This window comes from Lactuca saligna, chromosome 6 (assembly GCF_052625555.1).
Source record: "Lactuca saligna cultivar CGN05327 chromosome 6, ASM5262555v1, whole genome shotgun sequence".
Taxonomy (NCBI): Eukaryota; Viridiplantae; Streptophyta; class Magnoliopsida; order Asterales; family Asteraceae; genus Lactuca; species Lactuca saligna.
The window spans coordinates 3,129,821-3,152,674 of record NC_136422.1 but is presented as its reverse complement, the minus strand read 5'-3'; the positions used below and the strand labels follow the sequence as shown (position 1 = coordinate 3,152,674).

Below are 22,854 nucleotides of genomic sequence, written 5' to 3'. Positions count from 1 at the left end.
GAAGAAGAGGAAGAAGAGGAAGAAGAGGAAGGTGATGAGGTAGTCATGGTTGGGAATGAAGCGGAGGAACCACCAGAAGTATTCAACCCTCCCTACATCGCGAGGGTACCCGCGCACCGTTTTGGTTACAACGGACCTGAACCCCCTTGGGTAACAACGATCGAAAGATGGAGCCGACAACAACGCCAACGGTCACCATATGGCTACCAACGAGGTTACTATGATCTCACTCATGGTGGACCGGCTGATAGGGCTCTCCCCGTCACGATACAACGAATGGCAAGAATGGATGATCGTGGTAGGACAACGGCAGATCAGGTCCGGGAGTTAAGCGCCATTGTACAGTCTACTACGGATCGCACCAGAAACCTGGAACGAGACTCCCATCACCGAGACCAACTCATTCGAGACCTTCTCGCGGCTCAAGCAGAAACAAGAGAGTATCGGGAAAGATACATGGCACTCGAAGAGAGAATGGTTGCAGCCGAACGCAAATTGGCGGAACTACAGGGCGCATCGACATCATCGCAGCCTCCGTCAAAGAAGGGTCGCAGTGATTAGAACTCGTTGCTATTCTCCCGTCTTGGTAGTAGAATTTTATGAGTACGCGTTGGTGCTACTCCTTGTATGTAGGTCGACCCTGCGACTATGTGATTACACTATTCAAAGGGCTTTTGTAATGCCAAAAAAACTACCTTTTGTAACGATGTAATGTAGACCCTTATGAGGTCAAACTTTTCTCTCTAAACGTTATGTACTAAAAGTTATCAATGAAATTTGGCATGTGTTTTATTTATTGAATGTTGGGCACTATACATCATAACCTGATCACACAAACAGTTACGGATAATAAAGATTATGATAAAATACAAGAGGGATGAAACCAGTAACACTCGACTCGTTATCACTATTGAAGTCTTACCGACTAGTCATTTTTTTTATGACAGAACCATGCCACCAAGGAAAAGACCAAGGCCTTCCAGCAACCCCGTGCCGCCTCCACCAGCACCTCCGCAGTTTGATCCTGCAATGTTCCAGGCTGCAGTAACGGCAGCCGTGGCGGCAGCAATGTCGCAAATGGGAACCCATGGTTCCGGCGGTTCTGGATCCGGAGCTACAAATTCCATTCATGGGGACAGTACGGGGCGTACGAGGGAATGCTCTTACAAGGTCTTCACGAATGGCAAACCCGATCCTTTCAATGGAAGCGGGGGCGTTATCACACTGGTTCAATGGTTCGAAAGGACCGAGGCAGTTTTTGAAATCTGTGCTTGTCCCGAAGCGAGCAAGGTCAAGTTTGCGGCATTCACTTTCACTGGAAAAGCACTTACTTGGTGGAATGGCCGAGTTAAGTCACTTATGCCTGCAGTAGCTAACGCGATCAGCTGGGAGGATTTGAAAGCTCTAATGTTAAAGGAATACTGCCCGAGGGGCGAAATACAAAAACTTGAAGAAGAACTTTGGAACCTCAGGATGACAGGCACTGATCTTGAAACTTATACTGCCCGCTTCAACGACCTAGCACTCCTTTGTCCAACAATGGTCACGCCAGAAGAGAAGAAGGTGGAACGATACCTCTGGGGGCTGTCATCCCAGATTCAAGATAGTGTATTGGCTTCGAAACCCACTACCTTTGAGAGTGCCAAGGAATTGGCACAACAACTCATAGATCACAGGGCTAGCCGTGGTACCGTGATAACCACCACCGACCGAACAAAAGGAGGGAACAACAAGAGGAAGTTCTGGGGCAATAAAAGGAAACAACCAATTCAGGACCCCGCCAAAAAGCAACCGATTGTTGCTGTTCGCGCCGCCACTACTGCGGTCGCACCAGCGCCACCGAAACAGTATACAGGAACTCTTCCCAAATGCAACAAGTGTAACTACCACCATAACGGTGCTTGTCGAGAGTTACACTGCAATAACTGTAACAAAAAGGGGCACACTGCACGATTCTGTAGAGCGACTACCCAACCCGCCACACAAGCCGCTACGACCGGCAACACTGGAGCAAGCCAAGCCTGCTATGGGTGTGGTGAAACGGGACACTTCAGGAGGAACTGCCCCAAGGCACGAGCCCCTAATGCTGGGGGTGTAGGGAGAGTCCTAACAAACTCTCAAAAGTTCTGGGCTCACAATTAAACCTCATTTGGACAAAAGATCATTTTTCCCTTCGAAGACTAAGTCACAACATGGTTAACTAAAAGTCAAATTGGTCAAAAGCTCAATGACTGACCCTCAGTTGACTTACGCTCACTGTAGCACACTGATCTATGTTCAATGGAGGGCTATGCTTAGCATACGGAAGGCTATGCTCAGAATAGAACACCCACTTCCCAAAATCTTATAATAAGCTCTTAATACAGAAAGTGCCCCTCTTCTAGATCTGGCCTAAATGAATGTCTTAATGGATAAAGTCTTTGACTTTATCCCTTTTCATGGCTAAGAAGAGCAAAAAACCAAACTCTAAGTCCATGCTATCACTTTTTTATTCCAGAACTCACAACATTAGAAGGAGGCATTCAAATGTTTTGGAGTAACCCATACTCCTAAGAACCAAGATTATGGGGACAAAAGTATAAAACTCACAACCATACTAGATCTAATATGGACAAGCATCAAGATAACATATTTATACATTCTAGAGATAGATGTTGGCTTGCAAACCCCTGATCAACACACCTTGAAGCTTTACACTTGGTTCTACAAAACCTTCTTTCTTGAAAGAGCACACAAAACTCTGTAAATCTTCAAAACTCACAAATGGAGGCTAGGTTTCAATACAAACTTTTAGGAGGGTGAAGGTTGATCATGGGCTTAATCTCAAGCAATTAGATATTTTAAATAGGGCTTACAACCCTAGATTTAGGGTCTTGATCTCCATGACTATGCTCATCATAGCTTAACCTATGCTTAATGTAGCTCATTAAATCCCCAATCAATAATTCCCCTACACTTAGCATAGGAGATCTTCCTATGCTTAGCGTAGGGATAACTTCACAACTCCAACTTCAAATAGCCATAACTTCTTCATTTCAAATTTGATTTTGGTGATCTCTATATCTATATGAATGCATTGACGAGTCCTAAAATTATATCTAATAACTTATGAATTAAACAAACCAAACTATAATCATAATTCATGAAAGTCATTTTACAATTAATTTTCCTATTTTACCCCTTTAGCTCCAAAGTATAATTCGAGGTTTAAATCACTTATACAACATCTTTTGTTTTTGAGTACTTGGAAGCTTCTTTTGTGATTGCGTGCCAGATAATTAAACCATGAGTTTCAATTCTAACAACATACTCTTTAAAATGCAAAACCTAAACTTCATTGTCTTCAGGAAAAAGAATCGAATTCCTAGTTGTAGATCCAATACTACCAAGAAGATTGAAAGAAATCAAATATGAATATCCTTTTGAAAATTTTAGAAAAAATCCAAATAAAAACAATTTTAGAATCAGAGCTATGAGTAAAGAATATATTTCAAATCAAAGTGAAAGATTCAAGTAAAGAACTTAATATCAATTTGCATAAAAACTTGAAAAATGCCAAAACGATCAAAAGTTCAAAGTAGAAATTTGAAGAACACGAAGAACTTCAAAAAAATTAGGGATTTGAAAAATAGCTCATAAATCTCCTACTCCGGTGCCACTTTCTTGCTTTATAGGAATTAATAGATTCTAAATCAATCAGAAAATGAAAGATATGATCAAAACAATTAAACACACAGATGTAAATATGATCACTGATATCATTAGAGCAAAGTAAACAATTCTGTACAATGATGTAGGCAACTATTCACTACAAATGATATTCTATCTACTAACTTACCTTCATATATATATATATATATATATATATATATATATATATATATATATATATATATATATATATATATATATATATATAGGTCTGTGAGGAAACTCAGAAAGGAGTATGTTTAAGTCAATAGAAAAGCTATGAACCTAAACATAAACTAATATGAAAAATACAAACTCCTAAACTCACATACGACAAGTGAAGGCTTTATAACAATGAAACAAACTACAAACGAAATGCATACAAACTTGAAACAATACATGATAAGATCTGAAACCTAAGACAAGTCCTTTGACTATTCTTGCCGCCATCATGTTTACCATACCTTTCTTCTTTTTGTATGGAGGTGTTGCATTTGTAAGTTACCAAAGCATCGGAGATCTGCTGCTCAATCATTGTCTTGATGGTCGTTAAGTCTATTGGTGATAATCCTAAACTTGGAGTTGACATGGTTTCATCGTATGATAGAAATCGTATTACTCTTTATACGCTAGTTAGATCATAAATTATAAGTATGAAAAGGATTTTTCCAAAACCCTTAATGACTTTATTCATTGAGTTTTTAAATTAAAATTATTCTACTCAATCTGATGCTTCTGACACATAGATTTCAAGAACATATTGTATCTATTTTGGGGGATGTTCTAGTTGATAGGGGAAAGACATGGTATGTTGGGCGGTCTAAGAGATGATTTAATTTGTTACTTATCATCCAACCAACTAGTGTTCTAGTAACTAGCCTTGTTGTTGGTCTTCATACCTTCAAATCATTAAGATGCTTATTATATGACGATACCGGTGGTTTTATCGATTTAAATCGGAATATTTGGAACTTAATGTCTAAACTTGCTGGAAAGGGTTAGCAAACCCTTACCATCAATTTGTGGAAAATCTTACTTAAATTATACCTTTGTATATGAGTTTTTGGGTTTTGGGTCAAACTATGGTTTATGCATAAATCTGTCGATTCCTTCTTATTTTGCTTGAACTGGATATGGATTTAGCTTGTATACCTACCAATTAGCAAACCATATACATTAATAGGTTCGAATCAAGCGGCATCTGAGCATAATTCGGAACAGCTTGTTAATGTTCTTGGAGCGCACGATGTACCTTCTTGCTGCACGATGCACTCCTGCGTGATGCACATTCTTGATGATTGATGTGCATTCTTCATCTGTTCAAAATCCTTCATTAGCTTAAATTAGTATGTTTGTGTTCTCGGGATTTATGATGCATTGGGGGTGGTAGGCAATGACTAGACCAATCTCCGTGAAACTGGCCAGTACACCTTACTTTTAGTTTCCAGAGGCGTTTCCTTCTACCATTTTGAACCCTTATGTTTCTCAGATGGCTAGGCTGCTAACCAAGAAGTCATTACATAGATTAGGGGGATATAGATAGGAGTTTTCGATCTCCTATTACAAGGTTGGCCCATCAGCTTATTGCCTCTACTATTTGTCATAGCAGTGAGAGTGACTAAATGTCATTGAGCGACTTACTCTACATGTGGTGTGTTATTCGCTCCGAGATTCACCTCAAGATCTCATATAATCTTGTTGTATTACTTCTAGATATTGGGACCTCGACAGGTAACAAATTATGTGGAGAGCATTTTCTTAGACAATTGTCTGGTTCTTATGACATTGATACTGACAGGATGATCCAGTTTATTCCTCGAGACTTGGATTCTAGGGCTCATGCTCTTATGCATATGGTTAGGAGCAATCGTGTGGATGGTTCTCTGGGAATTTCAGACTACGATCCTACTATACCTCTTCAGTAGGTGGATCCCAAACCTACTCAATAGTGGGTGGTTGGTGGTTTGGCAAACTACTTCACTATGATGGGATTGAATATCTTCTTCTTCCACTGTTAGGAGATGGGGTCGGTCCATCTTGGGGCATAACAGGGCGATGACGAAGATGATGAGAATGATTACTTTTTATACATTTATCCTTTTTATGTTTGTTATATTTGATGTGTTTAGGTTGTTTGGTTTGTATGGTTTATTTTGAATGGTGCTACCGGTATATATATATATATATATATACACACACACACACACATACATACTTACATACATACATATATACATGGTTGTAGAACCCGCTACTCGGTACCTGTGCGTCCAACTATCAAGTAGCGAGTAATCGGGAGCAATCGGGAGTACTCGGATTTGGTAATTCATGTAGAAATATTTTTAGGGAAATTATATATGTCAAAATCATAAGTTAAAACCATAAGTTGCATACACAGAAAATGAAAAACACATAATGATCTCACTTCGTGAATAATTAATGATAATTTAAGATATATATGTAGTAATAATCACATGTGTGTGTGGTAATTATTAAATCATTAAGGATATTATACATATTAATCACCGAGTTAGCTGAGTTTTACAACACTGCTCGCTTCAGTAAGTGGCTGATCGGGGAGTACTCGGATTATGTATCTCGCCTCGTTAAGGGGCTGAGTATGGAGTACTCGAATGAGTAATCAGCCAACTCGGTGAGTTTGACAACACTATCTTTCTATCTGAAGTTCATTTGCACACTTTATTAGTTCTTGTTTTATACTTCTAGACTATCAAGTAAGGATTAGACATGTAGGAAAAGTCGGAGGGTGGGACCATTACTGTCTATAGCAGTTCTAGAATCCAGTAACCCAAGATGACAGTTCAATTCTAGACACCTCCCTCATAAGTAGTCTATCAGTAGTGTAATTAATAATAATATTTTTATTATTAGTATTAAGGAATAAACCTAATCAGAGTATAAACCCTAAACTAGAGTCATAATTTCCTAACTACTAGTTCGCTATAGCCGATAACACTAATACCAATGTATCATATCCCCGGCCAATTGCGGAAATGTTGGTCTATGCGACGTTCGTTGTTGGATCATAGATATTGAGCGTACATTGAATAGTACAAAAATATTATAACATAAATAAGGATTGTATAACTTTTGAAAACGATTACAATAATATTCAAGGTTTACTATACTCCATGCCTAACACATCCAGCTACATATTATACTGCTAATTTATAGACAACTTCGAGACTTATTTTCCAGCGATGCAAGCTCCCATCCTTTGAATTCCTAGGAATACATGCGATTTTGAAAATGTCAACATAATGTTGGCGAGTCCAAAATTTTTTATGTGTATTAAAAATACCTTTTTTTTATTAATGGTATATTTACCGAACATGTTCTTTGTGTCAAAAGTATTTTTTTTAGGATAAATTATTATGCCACTATATTGATACATTCTTTTTCCCACTTATAGTGTTCTACTATTCATGGACATTAATGTTATTGTCTACAAAATTGTTGGGGTGCAAAGTTCTTCATGTATGACTTTGTAGATGGTTTCACTTTTTTAGATCCACTTGCATGTGGTGCATTAGCCTTATGACTAATGAGTATTAGAGAGTAAGAGAGAGACATGTAAATACCTCTATATAAGGTGGGTTCATACCACTTGTAGAGGTGTGCTTGAGAGATGTAGTCATAGTGATTAGTGAGTGAGTTATTTATGAAGTTCTAGACTAGATCCCTTTTTTGTACTCATTTACTATGATTGAATATATCTTTTAGCACCCAAATCACTATGTTCAATTGTGCAAACTTAATTCTGCATGCCAAACCATGTTCTTTTATCACTACAATTGGTATTAGAGCGGGTCTTCAAGATCAAGGTGATTTTTGAAGAACGGTTCTCGGTTTGGCAACTTTTGTCTCAATTTGAGCAATTTTGGTGAGTCTCTCTCTATGATCTCTCGTAATATTTGAATCGTGCGTTGCGTTTTTGAATTCTGATAATTTGACTCATTGGATCATTTTTTTTTGAAAAACCCCATTGATGATCCAATAATTTTTTTGATCAAGCCAGATCTAATCCTATTTTTTGGTCGATTTGATTCTTAAATTGTTTTTCAATAGGTCATTGGAATCCGAATTTAATTCTAAATGAATTAAACAAATGTTCTGGTTACTATTCACAGTTCATTGATCCATTTTCGAACTCTTTGTTATACACAAATCAATTTTGAGCCCAATTACATGTTAGTTGTTGTTTATGTCCAATCTTTTAAGCCCATGATTCGATATTTTATCACAAGCAGCCCAATAAATCATTCAACCGGAGTGATATATTCTAGTTGTGTTCGTCATCGTAATGTGCATAATCGACTTGTACGTTCTTGACTTTCCTTGTTATCAAATGTTCTAAAGTTCCAATCTCGATTTGGTGATTCTGAATAACCGATGATTAGAGATTGTTTTGTAAACTTGTGAATCGATTCTATTATTCTTGTCTTAAATCTCTAAATCGACGAGGATCAAGTTTTGGCTAAGAAATCGAACAGTGAATCTTTGATTTTGATCAATATTGTCAAGAACAGTTAAATATGATGAAGAACAGTAAAGCAATCCCGTTTTGATCTAAAATTTGTTGAGAGATTCATCGATTCCGTGTTTATTTGCATTTGATTTCGAAAATTCAAACACAGAAGAAAGTCAAACTCGATTTTTATGAGGTGAATCGATGAATTGAAAGAAGAAGTTGGTAGATAAAGGTTGTTTTGAGGCTTTGTGTGTTGAATTCAAGTTTAACTTGGAGGTAAATTTCGAAATCAGTTGGATTTGTTGTTCTTGTTTGAGTCGTTTGTAACGTCAAACAGGAAGTGAATGGATTTAACTTGGAAATCAAGTTTAGTTGTCAAGGATTCGAAGTTGATTTGGAATCAAAGTTGGGAACGACTTGGAAAATGGGTTTGATGTCGACAATGGACGATGACTATGTATCGATATTAAACACTTTGCTTTGGAATGAAACTCAAAAAGTGAAGACCTGTTAGTCAATGTTTTGATATCAAAAAGATGACGGCTATGTGCTAAGGTTCCCTGTGTTAGCAATGGATTTGGATGATTATCAATAGTCGATGATTGATGAAGAACATGATCGAGATGTTAAGAATCAACGATGTTGATGAATTGGGTTTACTAGCAAAAGACGAATCTGTGTTGAAATTAGGATTCATTGATCAATGGTTTGGGGACGAATCGAACTAGTCAAATTCTTGATTACGAGTGTTGTTTTTGAGAATCAGTTCCTTATGTTGGTTTGATTTCGAATGATTGAAGGGTTTGGAATCGAAGATGAAAATTTGGAGTTGGGTTCGTAAGTTGATGGTCATCTGTTGATTGGGAAGAAGGCCTGTATTAACGAAATGGTGATTCAGTGGGTAATTGTGAATGATTCGGCGAGATTCAGAGGCTTCGAATGCCTTCGTTTTTGTTAAAATGGACTCCAAATTTTCGTTAATATGGTGAGAGATGATTTTGTACGAAGGGTGCTCTGATTGAACGAAGAGGAGAAAGAAAATGGGAAGATGAAGTTTCGTACGTTGATATAATTTCGTATGAATTGGGAAGAAGAAGGATTCATACGAATTGGAAAGAAGAAATCCAAAGTTTTGAAAATGGCCCTTAAAGTTTCGTTAGTTTGAAACAGTGTAAAACTTTCATACGAATTTCCCTAGTCTTCGTTGGTTTTGAAGAAAAATGGAAAATTTTCGAAATCAACCCCTAAACTTTCGTATGTATATACAAAGTTTCGTATGCAAAAGTTTAGTTTCATACGTATGGAATGAAAAAGAAGAAACTTCGAAATTAGTCCCTACAACTTTTGCATATTTGGCAGTTTGTACCCAAATTTGAAAAAGGACTATTTTTGCTGAGAAATTGAAGAAAGTGTATTTCAAGCCCCTGCAACTTTTACAAATTGACGCTTTCTACCTAGCTTTGGAAAAGGGGGAGAGTTTTGCATATTTTGTTGTTTTGAGCGCAACGCTGCAAAATTTTGAAATTGACAATTTCTATCTATTTTTTGAGAAATTTTGTCATAGGCGATCCGTGAACGCAGCTAAAAATTGAATATTTTTTGGATTTTCCGGATTGAAGCACAAAGTTTATGCCACATTTTAAGGGGGAGTTTTGACACGAAAAATTCCGAATAGAGCACGTTCTTTTTCCTTTGGAGTTTTATAGTCAAATTTCGATTATAAAAAGGGGAGAAGTTTATATGGAAATTCGAACTTGAATTTTTCATATTACACGGATTTGAAGACCGAAGTGATCTTGAAGTTTTGAAGCCTACGAGATGATGCAATTGGAAGTTCGGAAATGATTTATTTTCAAAATGGGTTAGGAATTATTGAAGATTTTTGGGGTGTGTTTTTATGTTCAACTTTAGGGTGATCGATTTAGAGTTTGAGAAGCTCGTGATCATTCGTTGATGCTCGAATTGTATGGTCTCACATCCTAGAGCCCAAATTGAAGAATCATGGAAGAATTGAAGATTGACGTTTATTTCAACATGTGTCATCTTTGAGGCTCGAACCGCGTAGTTTCTTAATTTTGGAAGATTTGAAGTGGGTTATCCATTCCTAACTTTGAGGGGGAGAATGTTGGGGTGCAAAGTTCTTCATGTATGACTTTATAGATGGTTTGACTTTTGTAGACCCACTTGCATGTGGTGCATTAGCCTTATGACTAATGAGTATTAGAGAGAGAAAGAGAGAGAGAGAGAGAGAGAGAGAGATGTAAACACCTCTATATAAGGTGGGCTCATACCACTTCTACAAGTGTGCTTGAGAGATGTAGTCATAGTGATTAGTGAGTGAGATATTTATAAAGTTCTAGACTAGATCCCTTTTTTGTACTCATTTACTATGATCGAATATATCTTTTTTGTCACCCAAATCACCATGCTCTTCGTAAAGGTGTTGTCGGAAAAAGCAGATAATTATTTGGAAACCAACACTGTGGTTTATCCAAATTTTAAGTGTACTGATGATGTCATATTCCCAAATCAAGTCTTTGTTACTACTAGGAATGTTGAGAATATCAAACAAGAGCTCAAGCAATTAGTTCAAGAAGACAACAGATGAATGATTCTTTTCAAACAAAAGCACGGTTGAAAATAATCTAACAAAGAATTCCTATGTTGTTCAAAGATAAAAACCACAACAAAAATGGATTGAGAAATCTAAAGTTGTGAAAGAAGTTTTAAAACAAAAAGTCGTGAAAGAATAAAATTTTGTCAAAATAAACTCAAAAGAATTCAAAGAACAAATTGACAAGTTTTTGAAAGAAAATAAAATTTCAAAAAGGAAAGTACGAAAGAAGATTTTCTGGAAAACCATTGAATCACGAAAAGCTCAAAATGATTTGAAATTAAAAAAATGTCTAAACACACAAACTAAATTTGTTAACAAAAAGACTGTGTTTTCATCATCATCTAAAACAAACAAAAATACAAATATCGTTCAAAATGAGGTTTTAAAAGCTAAGAAAACTTCATTTTCCTCAAGGACTCAAAATTTTCAAAAAGTTTTCAAAATCACAAAGTTCCAAATCGATTTTAGAATAATTCACAACAACAGTTTTCTCAAAAACAGAACCAGAAACCGAAATCATTTTTAAATTTGTCGAAAAATTATCAAAACAGGTTTTCTTCAAAATCATATGATAAGAAAAAGATTGATGGTAAGAATGCGCAAAGATATCGTCCAAAATCTAATATTAATTATATTCCTCAAAAACCGAATTTCCCAATTCCTTCGGTTAAACAACCTTCAAAAGTTTCGTATACAAAAAGGGTTGTCTAAAGCGAAAAATATTGATCACTAGCTTGAGGGAAAATGACGAATGTATCAATCAAGAAACTACTCTCAGCAACAAATCAAAGATGCATATGAAAAGTATGTGAATACTTCATCGACTGAAAGCTCATCCTCAAAGGATTCGAATGTTTCAGTAATGAAATGCAGAGCAGTTGTGAAAGATGCGAAAATTGAGTCATAATCTCAGAGGACGAAGGCTATTGTCAATAACAATTCTAAACCTTCGAAGACTTACATTTCGAATCTTTTACCTAGTGATGTGAACTTAATTGATAGTTTCAAAACTAAAGTTTGTGACTGGGTTAAAAGGAGGTACATTTCACTTTTGGACCATCTATGCATCATCAAAACCTTTTGGAACAAAATGCATGATTTTGCCAACCACAAGGACCATTTTTGCAATTTTGTTATATATATATATATATATATATATATATATATATATATATATATATATATATATATATATATATATATATATATATATATATATATATATATTAGTTATGTATTGAATTTTAAAATGTATAAACTATAAATTCAATACATAAATAATTTATTAATACTTAAAGTGAATAATTGAATTAAAGAAAATAATTAAGAAATTCAATTTAGAACAAAATAAAAATTTTAAAATTTAAAATTTATTTATATAAATGAATTTATATTTCTTCAACTAGATATCTATATTAATTAATTTATATTAACAGTGACCATATAAATACTTATAACGATTAATATTTTACTTAAAATTGATAATTATTTATTTTATAATAACTAATAATAAAGTGTAATATATATATATATATATATATATATATATATATATATATATATATATATATATATATATATATATATATATATATATATATATATATATATATATATATATATATATATATATTCACCTATTGTATCTGCATGTACCTCTGTTTCTCTCTCATCTGGGTGAGAGTTTGACAGAAAATGAAGTCTCTTTCTTTTCTAAACTTATAGTTCTACCGAAACTCTACTTCCATGGTGGTCTTCTTTGAAATGACCCTTTTGCCATTCATCCTCTCTGTATCCATATATATATTTATAATACTTTAATAATGGTGTAATAACACCCAAAGCCTCCTTTTTTTACTTGAATTTGTCTTTCCATCCTTTCTCTCTCTAAGTTTTGTGGCATCTCCTCCGCAATCTTGCATCATCTCTGTATGTATATCGACAAGAGTGTTTTGTTTAATGTATGCGTGACTGTTGTCATGCGTATTGATTGATTTATGAAGTGATTAGTTTTGTGATTTGCGATTTTGTGTTTGTTGATGTATAGATGGCGATTTGATCAGGTTTTGACGGGGTTTTTTGTGCCACGGGAGTTCACCGGATTAACGGAATGCGAGTGAAGGAAATGTATCCGCTCTGTTGCATATCGCTGGAGAGTTCAGCGATCGGAGACAACTCACCGGAGCCGATGCCGACGTTGTCGAGGTCTTGTTCTGTTGCCGACATGAGATCCGATCCCAATGCCATTGGATGGCCTTCTTCTGGATCTGATTCCGGCTCCGGAAGTAGCAGCTTCGCCGGCGTGCTCTACAAATGGACTAACTACGGTAAAGGATGGAGATCCAGGTGGTTTCTTTTACGGAACGGCGTCCTTTCTTACTCGAAGATCCTCCGGCCAGAAAGCCTCATCGCCGCTGATGACGTTAGATTCATCGGCGATGTATCTTCTGGAAGACTCAAACGTCTTAATAGTTCTGGCACCAGACGCAATAAGCATCAGAAAACCGTCGGAATCGTTCATCTCAAGGTAATCAATCCATCAACTGATTGATAAACACAAATTAAACAAATAAGGGTTAACAATTTTTTCTCAGAGAGAAAAAAAATACTGTTAAACCTCTTGTTCTAGGAAAATGTTCCCAATCTTCAGGTGAAAAACTTCTTCCCTCAAACTGCAATAAATCGAACCAGAAAATGTACTCCGATTTTTCTCGATTCCCGAGCTCACCTCCATTGATCACAACTTAAACCTACATTACATTTACATTCACACATAAGTTTGAATTTTGATTACTCATGAAATCCGAATGATTTATCAAAATGGGTATATGAAACAAAATAAAAAGGACTAAAGGACTGGATCTTGGGGTCACGTCAAGAGGGCCACACAAAGTGGCTATCCAATCCAATTGGTTTACCTTCTGTAGAGCAGGCCTACCCCTTTATCTATTAGTGTGACACCAGCACCCCATTTTGTGCTTATTTGATCAAAATCTGGATGTGTTTTTGCTTTGTCCTTCTATTTCATACCCTCATTTCATCTGGATCTTGTCTTGTGGTGAGCTTTTTGCCTGTCTCTTTCATTTGACTATTCTTACTATGACTACACGTTCATATAAATTCTTCACTATTCCGCTTTTTTCACTAATTTATTTTCAATTTCCTCCAAGTTCGTCGCCTGGAATTTTGTTCTAGATCACAGCTTTTCCCCCAAATAAGTTTTTTGTTTGGTTAATTAAAGCTGGTGTTGACTACACAAAGGATCCGTTTCACTGTTCGCAAATTTTTCTGTCGTGTTCTTTTACTTGATCTGACGATCTTAAATTAATTCAAATCCATCTCCAACACTATTTCCCAAGAAATTATTGTCTTCTCCACCAATTTTCTCATCATTCTGTCGTATTCTGTTTTAGGGTAAAAACTGCATCTTCATGATCTCGATTCTGTTATTCTGTTATTTAGATTTGTATTCTTTTCGGATTTCATAAACCATTCACAATGTGGTAATTTTCACATATATATATATATATATATATATATATATATATATATATATATATATATATATATATATATATATATATATATATATATATTTTATTTTTTTCTTACAGATCTCATCATTTCGAGAGAGCAGATCAGATAGCAGACGCTTTTACATATTCACTGCTACAAAGACACTTCATTTGAGGACTAGTTTGAAGGAAGAAAGAGTAGCTTGGATTGAAGCTTTGGCTTCTGCTAGAAATCTGTTTTCTTTAAGAAGATTAAATGACAAATTATCCATTGTACAAACTGATATATCATTATCAACTGAAAAGTTAAAGCAACGTTTACTCGAAGAAGGTACAAGTGAAGTACTTGTAAAAGACTGTGAGCAGATTATGCTCACAGAATTTTCAGAAATTCAAGGCCAAGTTCGAGTTCTTTGTGAAGAACGTTCCAGTTTGCTCGACACCTTGAGGCAACTAGAGGTAATTAAATTTTCTTCTTCTTTTTTTTTTTTTTGGGTTAAAAAAATGTTGAATTTATTTGTAATTTGAAATCTTGATTTTATGAATCTATCAGGCTGCTAATTTAGAAACCGAACCCTCTGGAGTTCCTGAAGGCGAATATCAATTAACACAACACGAGTTATCAGATATTCAACGTGGAAAATACAGTGGTAAGTTTTTTATTATTATTTATCTTTCTTTCTAATTCATTTTATATTGTCATATTTAACCACCCTTGATAATATTCAGAATGGAGTACAACTGCATCATCGGATGATGTTGAAAAACAAGAGCTTGAGGAAGCTTCAGAAGAAGAAGAGAGTTACTTTTTTGACACAAAAGATCATTTTTCTGGACAAATTATAGGAAACGAATCTGGATTTATGGATGAAACAAACAGCAAACAGTTGAAATTGGAAAGAAGAAAGAAGCTTCCAGATCCAATTGAGAAAGAAAAAGGTGTAAGTTTATGGTCGATGATTAAAGACAATGTAGGAAAAGATCTTACACGTGTATGCCTACCTGTTTATTTCAATGAGCCTATTTCATCTCTCCAAAAGTGTTTTGAAGATCTTGAATACTCTTACCTTCTTGATCGTGCATACGAGTATGGAAACGAGGTATAATTTATTTGTTTTTAGAATAAAATAAAAAAAATAAAAAATGTGGTGGAAAATAGGGAAATTAATCTGTTGTGTTTTTGTCCTAGGGCAATAGTCTTCAAAGACTGTTGAATGTTGCAGCATTTGCAGTTTCTGGTTATGCTTCTTCTGAAGGAAGACATTGTAAACCTTTTAATCCTTTATTAGGGGAAACTTATGAAGCTGATTACCCTGAAAAAGGCGTTCGATTCTTTTCTGAAAAGGTTTCTTGTATTTCCTACTTCAATCTTGTTTATACATTTGGTATGTTGGAATGGAATTGCAAAGGAATGGATGATTACATTCCCGTATATCATGTTTTGTTAATAAACTAAATTGACATATAAAGAAAAAAGTTTTTTTTTTTTTTTTGTAAATTACTAAATTACCCTGACCTGACATGACAGGTGAGTCATCATCCTACCCTGATAGCCTGCCACTGTGAGGGTAGAGGGTGGAAATTTTGGGGGGACAGCAACATAAGAACAAAATTTTGGGGGAGATCAATTCAGCTTGACCCTGTTGGACTTTTGACCCTTGAGTTTGATGATGGTGAAGTTTTCCAGTGGAGTAAGGTAATGTAAAAAAAGACGATTTTGCCCTTGAGGTCAAAAATCAAAAAAGTTTCATAAATGGTCCCTCTGTGGTATTGTAAAAGAGGATTAAAAGTTTTCAAACCACAGGAACAGGGACCATCCTTGAGATTAAAAATTAGTAGGGACCATTTATGAAAATTTGAACGGTTTTCTAAATAATTGTTTGTTTTGATGTAATACAGGTGACAACAAGTATTTATAATCTTATTTTGGGAAAAGTATATTGTGATCATCATGGACTTATGCATATAGTTGGTAATAGAGAGTTATCTTGCAAGCTTAGATTTAAAGAGCAGTCGCTTCTTGATAGGAACCCTCACCAGGTAATTAATTAAATAAATAAATCTATTCTCACACTTTATTTATAAAAGAAAAAAAAAATGTAACATTTATATGTTTTGAATAGGTTCATGGGGTTATTGAAGATTCAAGTGGTAAAAAACAGGCTACGATATTTGGAAAATGGGACAATAGTATTCATTACACAATTGGAGAGGGAACAAATAAAACAAAAGATGTTATGGGAGATGAAAATCTTTTGTGGAAAAGGACTATGCCACCTGTCAATCTTACTCGTTATAATCTAACTTCATTCGCTATCACATTGAACGAGTTAACACCAGGACTCAAGGTAAAAAAAAAATATATATGATACATTCATTCAACTATTAATTCTATATGTATATATATTATAAAATATCTGATTTTGGGTATATATATATTTTTTTTAAAAGGAGAAACTTCCACCAACGGATTCAAGACTTAGACCGGATCAAAGGCATTTGGAGAATGGCGAATATGACATGGCAAATTCTGAGAAATTACGATTGGAGACGAGGCAAAGAATGGTATGCTTTTTGTTGGATGGGTATTTGAGACTTTTTGACTTGTATAACGAATATTATTAAAAAGTGTATTCGGTGATTTTTGTAGTCGAGAAAATTACAAGAAAACGGATGGAAGCCAAGGTGGTTTGAGAAAGATGGGGAAGATGGGACCTATAAATACGTAGGCGGCTATTGGGAAAAAAGAGAAGAACAAAATTGGGAAGATTGCCCTAATATATTTGGTGAATTTACTCAAGACACATTGTTTGTTAATAATAACTCCTAAATTCGTTTAAGGTAACAATTTCATTTTTATTTATTTATTTATTTTATTAAACTATATTATTTGCTTACGTTATTTTGATTTTTGTATGCAGAGGAAGCGGGACCCACCTCACCCACACGGCGTAGTGTTTGTAATTTGTTGTTGTTATATAGTGAAAGCTGACTTGTTAGTGAATTAATTTAGATGATGATGATGAGTTTTACTATTACTATTGTTGTATTGTTTTGGATGATAGAAATAAATGAAAGAAAAAAAAAAACAGAGTGAAATATGGTGAAAAAGGAATTGTTTAGATGGTAGGTGTTAGAGAAGAATGTATTTTTAGGGAAATAGTTTTATCTTTTTTATGATTTAAGTTTTGTTGATGCAATGATATATAATATCTTTGGTGAAATAATTGTATCTAAATGTTTTGTTTTATTTTTAATATGTTTATGGTGCAAATTGTTTCGCTTTTTACGTTTATTTAACGTAATAAGTTGGTGATGGATTTAAATAGATTCAGATATTTGGTTCGAGGCCCATTAGGAATGCTTAGGTTGGCCCAATTAGCCAAGGCCTGATTGGGTCCTAGATGGTAGAAGATCCATGACTAATATGGCTTCAGCCCAAATTAGAAAAGCCCGATTGGGTCCTCTATCCTCAACAATTGTTATTGTTTTCATATGTCGTGTTTTGGAATATTGGATCAATCATATATGTTGGATTGCACATGGATCATCCGAAAACCCGATTACAGATTTTTACGCTAATTTTTCAGCCCAATGGAAATAAAAAGCAGAAATTGGTTGTTTATAAGCGGTTCGAAGCCCCAAAATCATAATTTCCCTCTTTAGACTTGGTATATATATGTTTTGATTTTGTTGGTTTCAACACACCGTTAACAATGCTCTCCATTCTTGACTACTTTATTATTATTATTATTATTATTATTTTTGCAATATTCTCAATTACAAACTTCTCTCACAAAGGCATCCTTACAGACTTCCATTTTAATTGGTACTATTTGCACAAAAGCATATGCAAAGGACGATATGGTCAAAGTTCTTAAATGCAATCGAAACCCACCGGTTTGTTGTGATTTTGATTTGTTGCGGGATAATCACCAGAGAAAAGGGACTAAAAAGATGTGTTGTTTTTTATGAACCTACTGGAAACACGACATTGCTTGCAAAGTGGTAAATCAAGTTTCTTTCAATAGCTTGCAAAGTGGTAAATCAAGCTTCTTTCAATTCAAAACAAACACGTATAAGTGAGAGTGACATGTTGGTTGTGTATAATAATGACACTCTGCAATTAACATTTATGAAGCTTGTGATCCAATGTCACCCTTATGTGAGATTCCATGATGTTGACTTGACCCTCTATTTGATTAATGATACAACACCTCCAAGCTACCACATTATTCTTTACATCAACCAAAGAATGCCATTCAGGGAATTATGATTTATGGTGAATGGATGACCGAAGGTAGTCAGTTGAAACTTGAATTCTAGTATTATTTTGTTGATAATTTAGGTTTCGAAAACCTTTTGGCCTGTTGGTGATTTTAGTGTCATCATGTCATTTTATGTAACTGGAATTAACATATGAGCTAAGGAGATTCATAATTTGTATTCTAATATATGTCCGGGTTTATGCGGAGTGCACGCATGTATAAGATCAAATTAGCAGCCGGTTCGACGATAAGTCGGGGGTCCGGGGGCAATGCCCCTGGATCCGAGGTTTCCAAAGGGGCAGCACCCCTTTGACGGGGTCTAGGGGCAGCGCCCCAAAACCTCTCCGAATTTTACATATGGGAACTTAGTGAGAAATTAGGATTCTTGAGGGTGATTATGGTAAAACTAACAAAACTCGTTAGTTTTCGTAACCCTAAATTTTTATTCAAATCCGAATTACCCTGACTTGCTTCCAAAGAAACTCATGACGGCCCAACCCTAATGAAACACTAATCTCGTTTATCATATAAACGGTTCTTCATTCTTAGAAGAAACATACGAAATTTAGCTCTTGTTTTCTTCAAACTTTCACAGAATCCTTCTAGCAATTTGGCTTACGATTTCTGTGCCTAGTATCATAAGTGTCCACTTGGATTATCCTAGGCTAAATTCCTTGCAACCCAGGAATAGGGTAGAAATATCAGTTCCGAAAGTGTTCTCACAATCCAAGTTGATATCCAGATCTCCACCACAAACCCTAAATTTTCTTACATTCGAACTGATATTTCCTGTTCCCGGAGATGGGTGACTTAATCTGCGAGATGACCACTAAGTTTGCTAAAATGGAGAAGTTCGAAGGCATCGACTTCAGGCATTGGAAGAAGAAGACGCACTTCATGTTGACTACTTTGAAAATAGCATATGTGTTGACTACTCCAAGACCAGCGAAGCCTAAGGAAGGTGTTGTTGAGACAGTTGAAGAGATAAGAAGGAGATAGAAGTGGGACAATAATGACTACATTTGCAAATGTCACATTTTGAACGGTATGTCTGATGCCTTATTTGATATCCATAGTGAAGCCCTGTGTGCTAAGGAGTCGTGAGACACACTTGAATTGAAATATATCACCGAGGATGCTTCTAGTAAGAAGTTTTTGGTCAGTGACTTTAACAATTATAAGATGGATGATTCAAGGTCTTTTACTGAACAATACAATGAACTCCTTGGCATACACGGTCAGTTTAAACTGCACCGTATGAATATAGATGAATCCATTGTTGTGTCAACCATAATTGACAAACTACCTCCATCCTTGAAAGACTTCAAACAAAACTTGAAACATCAAAATGAGGATCTGTCTTTGGTTCAACTTTCTAGTCACATTCGTATTGAAGAATCTCTCCGTGCGAAGGAAAGTGACAAATCTGAAAAACCCAAAGGAAAAGTTGAATATGGATAGTCCTCGGTTCATATGGTTGAAAACAAGCCAAGGAACCAGAACCACAAAGGACATGGCAAACGTAAGCAGGAACATGTCCCAAACAACTCCAACAAAAGGAGAAAGGATATGGTTTGTTGGAGATGCAATCAGGTTGGCCATTGCAAGCGTGATTATCGTGTGAATTAGGCAACAATGGTATTGGAAAACAATGGAGCCAATGGGAAAATGAATGGGTCTTCGCCCAAGTTAAAGGAGGTTAGTTCTTGACTAACTTTGATAATTCTAATCAGAATTATGTTTATTATGTTTCATTCATTCCTGAATCACTCTATGTGCAGCATGATGATGTTTCTTGGTGGATCGACTTTGGGGTAACGAACCATGTATGCAAGGATAAACGGATGTTTGAAACATTAAATCCGCTTGAAGATAGGTAGGTGCTAAAAATGGGAGGCGATTCTTTTATTCCTATTTGTGGTTTAGGTGTCGTGTGTCTTGAATTTACTTCTGGAAAGACAATTAAGTTATTTGATGTTTTGTTTGTTCCCAAGATTCGCAAGAATCTTGTTAGTTCTAGTTGTTTGAATTCTGATGGTTTAAACAAGTTATTGAGTCGAATAAGTTTATTTGATCTAAGGGTGGAATTTTTGTTGGCTTTGGATATTTAAATAATATAATGCTTCATTTAAATATTGTTGACAAATTATTACCTGCTCAAAATTCTGCATTTGTATCTTCTGCTTCTAATGTTGAGAAATTTATGATATGGCATGTAAGATTAGGTCACGTCAACTTTAGAAGAATGCATGAGATGTCAAAAGATGGATTAATTCCAGCATTTGTTATGACATCTGATAAATGTAAAATATGCATGCTTACAAAAGTAACAAAACAGTCATTTCCTAATATCATTAGAAATTCAGTTGTTTTGAAACTTGTACACAGTGACCTGTGTGATTTTTACCCCACTCATTCTTGGGAAACAAAATGTATGTAGTCACTTTTATTGATGTCTGCACACAGTTGTGCTATGTGTATTTGTTACATTCTAAGGATGAAGCATTAGAAAATTCAAAATATACAAAATAGAGGTGGAATTGCAATTGGGCATTTCGGTTAAATATCTTAGGACTGATAGGGGAGGTGAATACATGGATCACATATACTTCCAATCAATGGGTATCATTCATGAGACCACGACACTTTACACACCCTAATAGAATGGTATTGTTGAACGCAAAAATCGATTTTTAAAGGAAATGGTAAACTCGATGTTGTCTTACCCGGGATTGAGTGAAGGATTCTGGGAAGAGGCCGTGTTAACAGCCTACTATTTATTAAATAGGGTTCCACATAAAAGGAACAAAACAATCCCATATGGACTTTGGTTCAAGAAAAAGCTAAATCTAAGTTATTTTCGGGTTTGGAGATGTCGGGCAGTTGTAAAACTCACCGAGCCCAAAAAGAAAATTTTGGGACAACGTGGAATTGATTGTATTACATTGGATATGCTGAACATTCCAATGCATACAAGTTTTATGTAATAGAACCTAATGATTCGGTTTCAATTAACACTGTTATCGAATTACAGGATGCAATTTTTGATGAGATGCGGTTTTCATCGATTCAACGGCCTAAGGATCTGACTTTTGGTGCTAATAAAGAGCAAAATTCAGAAAGTCAAGATGGTGGTAAAGTACAAGAACCACAACAGCTTCGTAGAAGCAAAAGAGGCCAAATTGCGAAATTTTTTGGATCCAACTTGCAAGTATATTTGGTGGAAGGTTCAAGGGATAAAATTAATCTTGAATACAATTATTGCTGTAATATTGAAGATGATCCTAAGACATATCAAGAGGCTATGGAGTCTAATGATAGTGCCTTTTGGAAGGAAGCAACTGATGTTGAAATGTCATCAATTCTTGAGAACAACACATGCGTGTTGTTTGATTTGCCTCCAGGTTCTAAACCACTTGGTTGCAAATGGATTTTCAAAAAGAAAATGAATGTTAATGTGAATATTGACACGTTCAAATCCTAGTTAGTAACTCAAGGTTTTAGGCAAAAACCTAGTGTTGACTATTTTGATACGTATGCTCCGGTTGCACGTATTTCTACTATTAAATTGTTGATTGCTTTGGCAAGTATCCACAATATGGTTATTCACCAAATGGATGTAAAAATCAGCCTTTTTAAATGGTGATCTTGATGAGGAAGTTTACATGAAAGAACCAAAAGGTTTCATCATGCCTGGTAAAGAGCATATGGTTTGTGAACTTGTCAAATCTTTGTATGGGCTGAAACAAGCACCTAAACAATGACATCAAAAATTTGATGAGGTTATTTTGTCTTCTGGTTTCAAGACAAACCAATGTGAAAAAATGTGTTTATAGTAGATTTGATGATGCTACTAGAGCTGGAGTAATAATTTGATTATATGTAGATGACATGTTGATTTTTGGTACCGACCAAAATCAAGTAGAGGAAACAAAGAAATTGTTATCATCTAAGTTCCCCATGAAAGATTTAGGAGAGGCTGATGTAATTCTTGGAATAATTGCTAAAAGGATGAACAAAGGTTTGGTAATGACTCAAAGTCATTATATTGAGAAAATTCTCAAGCAGTTTAATTTTACCGACTGTTTTCCTATGAGTACTCCTATGGATTCAAGTGTGAAACTAATGCCAAATAAGGGTGTTCCCATTTTACAGTTGGAATACTATAAGGCTATTGGTAGAATGATGTATGCCATGACAAGTACCAAACCTGATATTGCTTTTGCTGTGGGTAAATTGAGCAGGTTCACTAGTAATCCTAGTGCTCAACAT

The 22,854-nt window shown here is 35.3% G+C and overlaps 1 protein-coding gene across 3 annotated transcripts; it reads left to right on the top strand.

Moving 5' to 3' along the window:
- Positions 1-12,446: 12,446 nt before the first annotated feature.
- On the top strand, positions 12,447-17,573 carry ORP2A (OSBP(oxysterol binding protein)-related protein 2A). 3 transcript variants are annotated; one of them, XM_078959348.1, is made up of 12 exons: positions 12,447-12,728; positions 12,863-13,326; positions 14,414-14,773; positions 14,868-14,964; positions 15,044-15,414; positions 15,504-15,659; positions 15,843-16,010; positions 16,214-16,354; positions 16,438-16,662; positions 16,766-16,879; positions 16,965-17,155; positions 17,236-17,573. In XM_078959348.1, the coding sequence occupies exons 2-11, from the start codon at positions 12,910-12,912 to the stop codon at positions 17,142-17,144; spliced, it is 2,229 nt and encodes a 742-aa protein (XP_078815474.1). In that variant the 5' UTR covers positions 12,447-12,728; positions 12,863-12,909; the 3' UTR covers positions 17,145-17,155; positions 17,236-17,573. The 3 variants fall into 3 exon arrangements, with proteins under 3 accessions (XP_078815474.1, XP_078815473.1, XP_078815475.1); XM_078959347.1 differs by having other exon boundaries at positions 12,847-13,326; XM_078959349.1 differs by lacking the exons at positions 12,447-12,728; positions 12,863-13,326 and adding an exon at positions 13,404-13,857.
- The last annotated feature ends 5,281 nt before the right edge of the window (positions 17,574-22,854 follow it).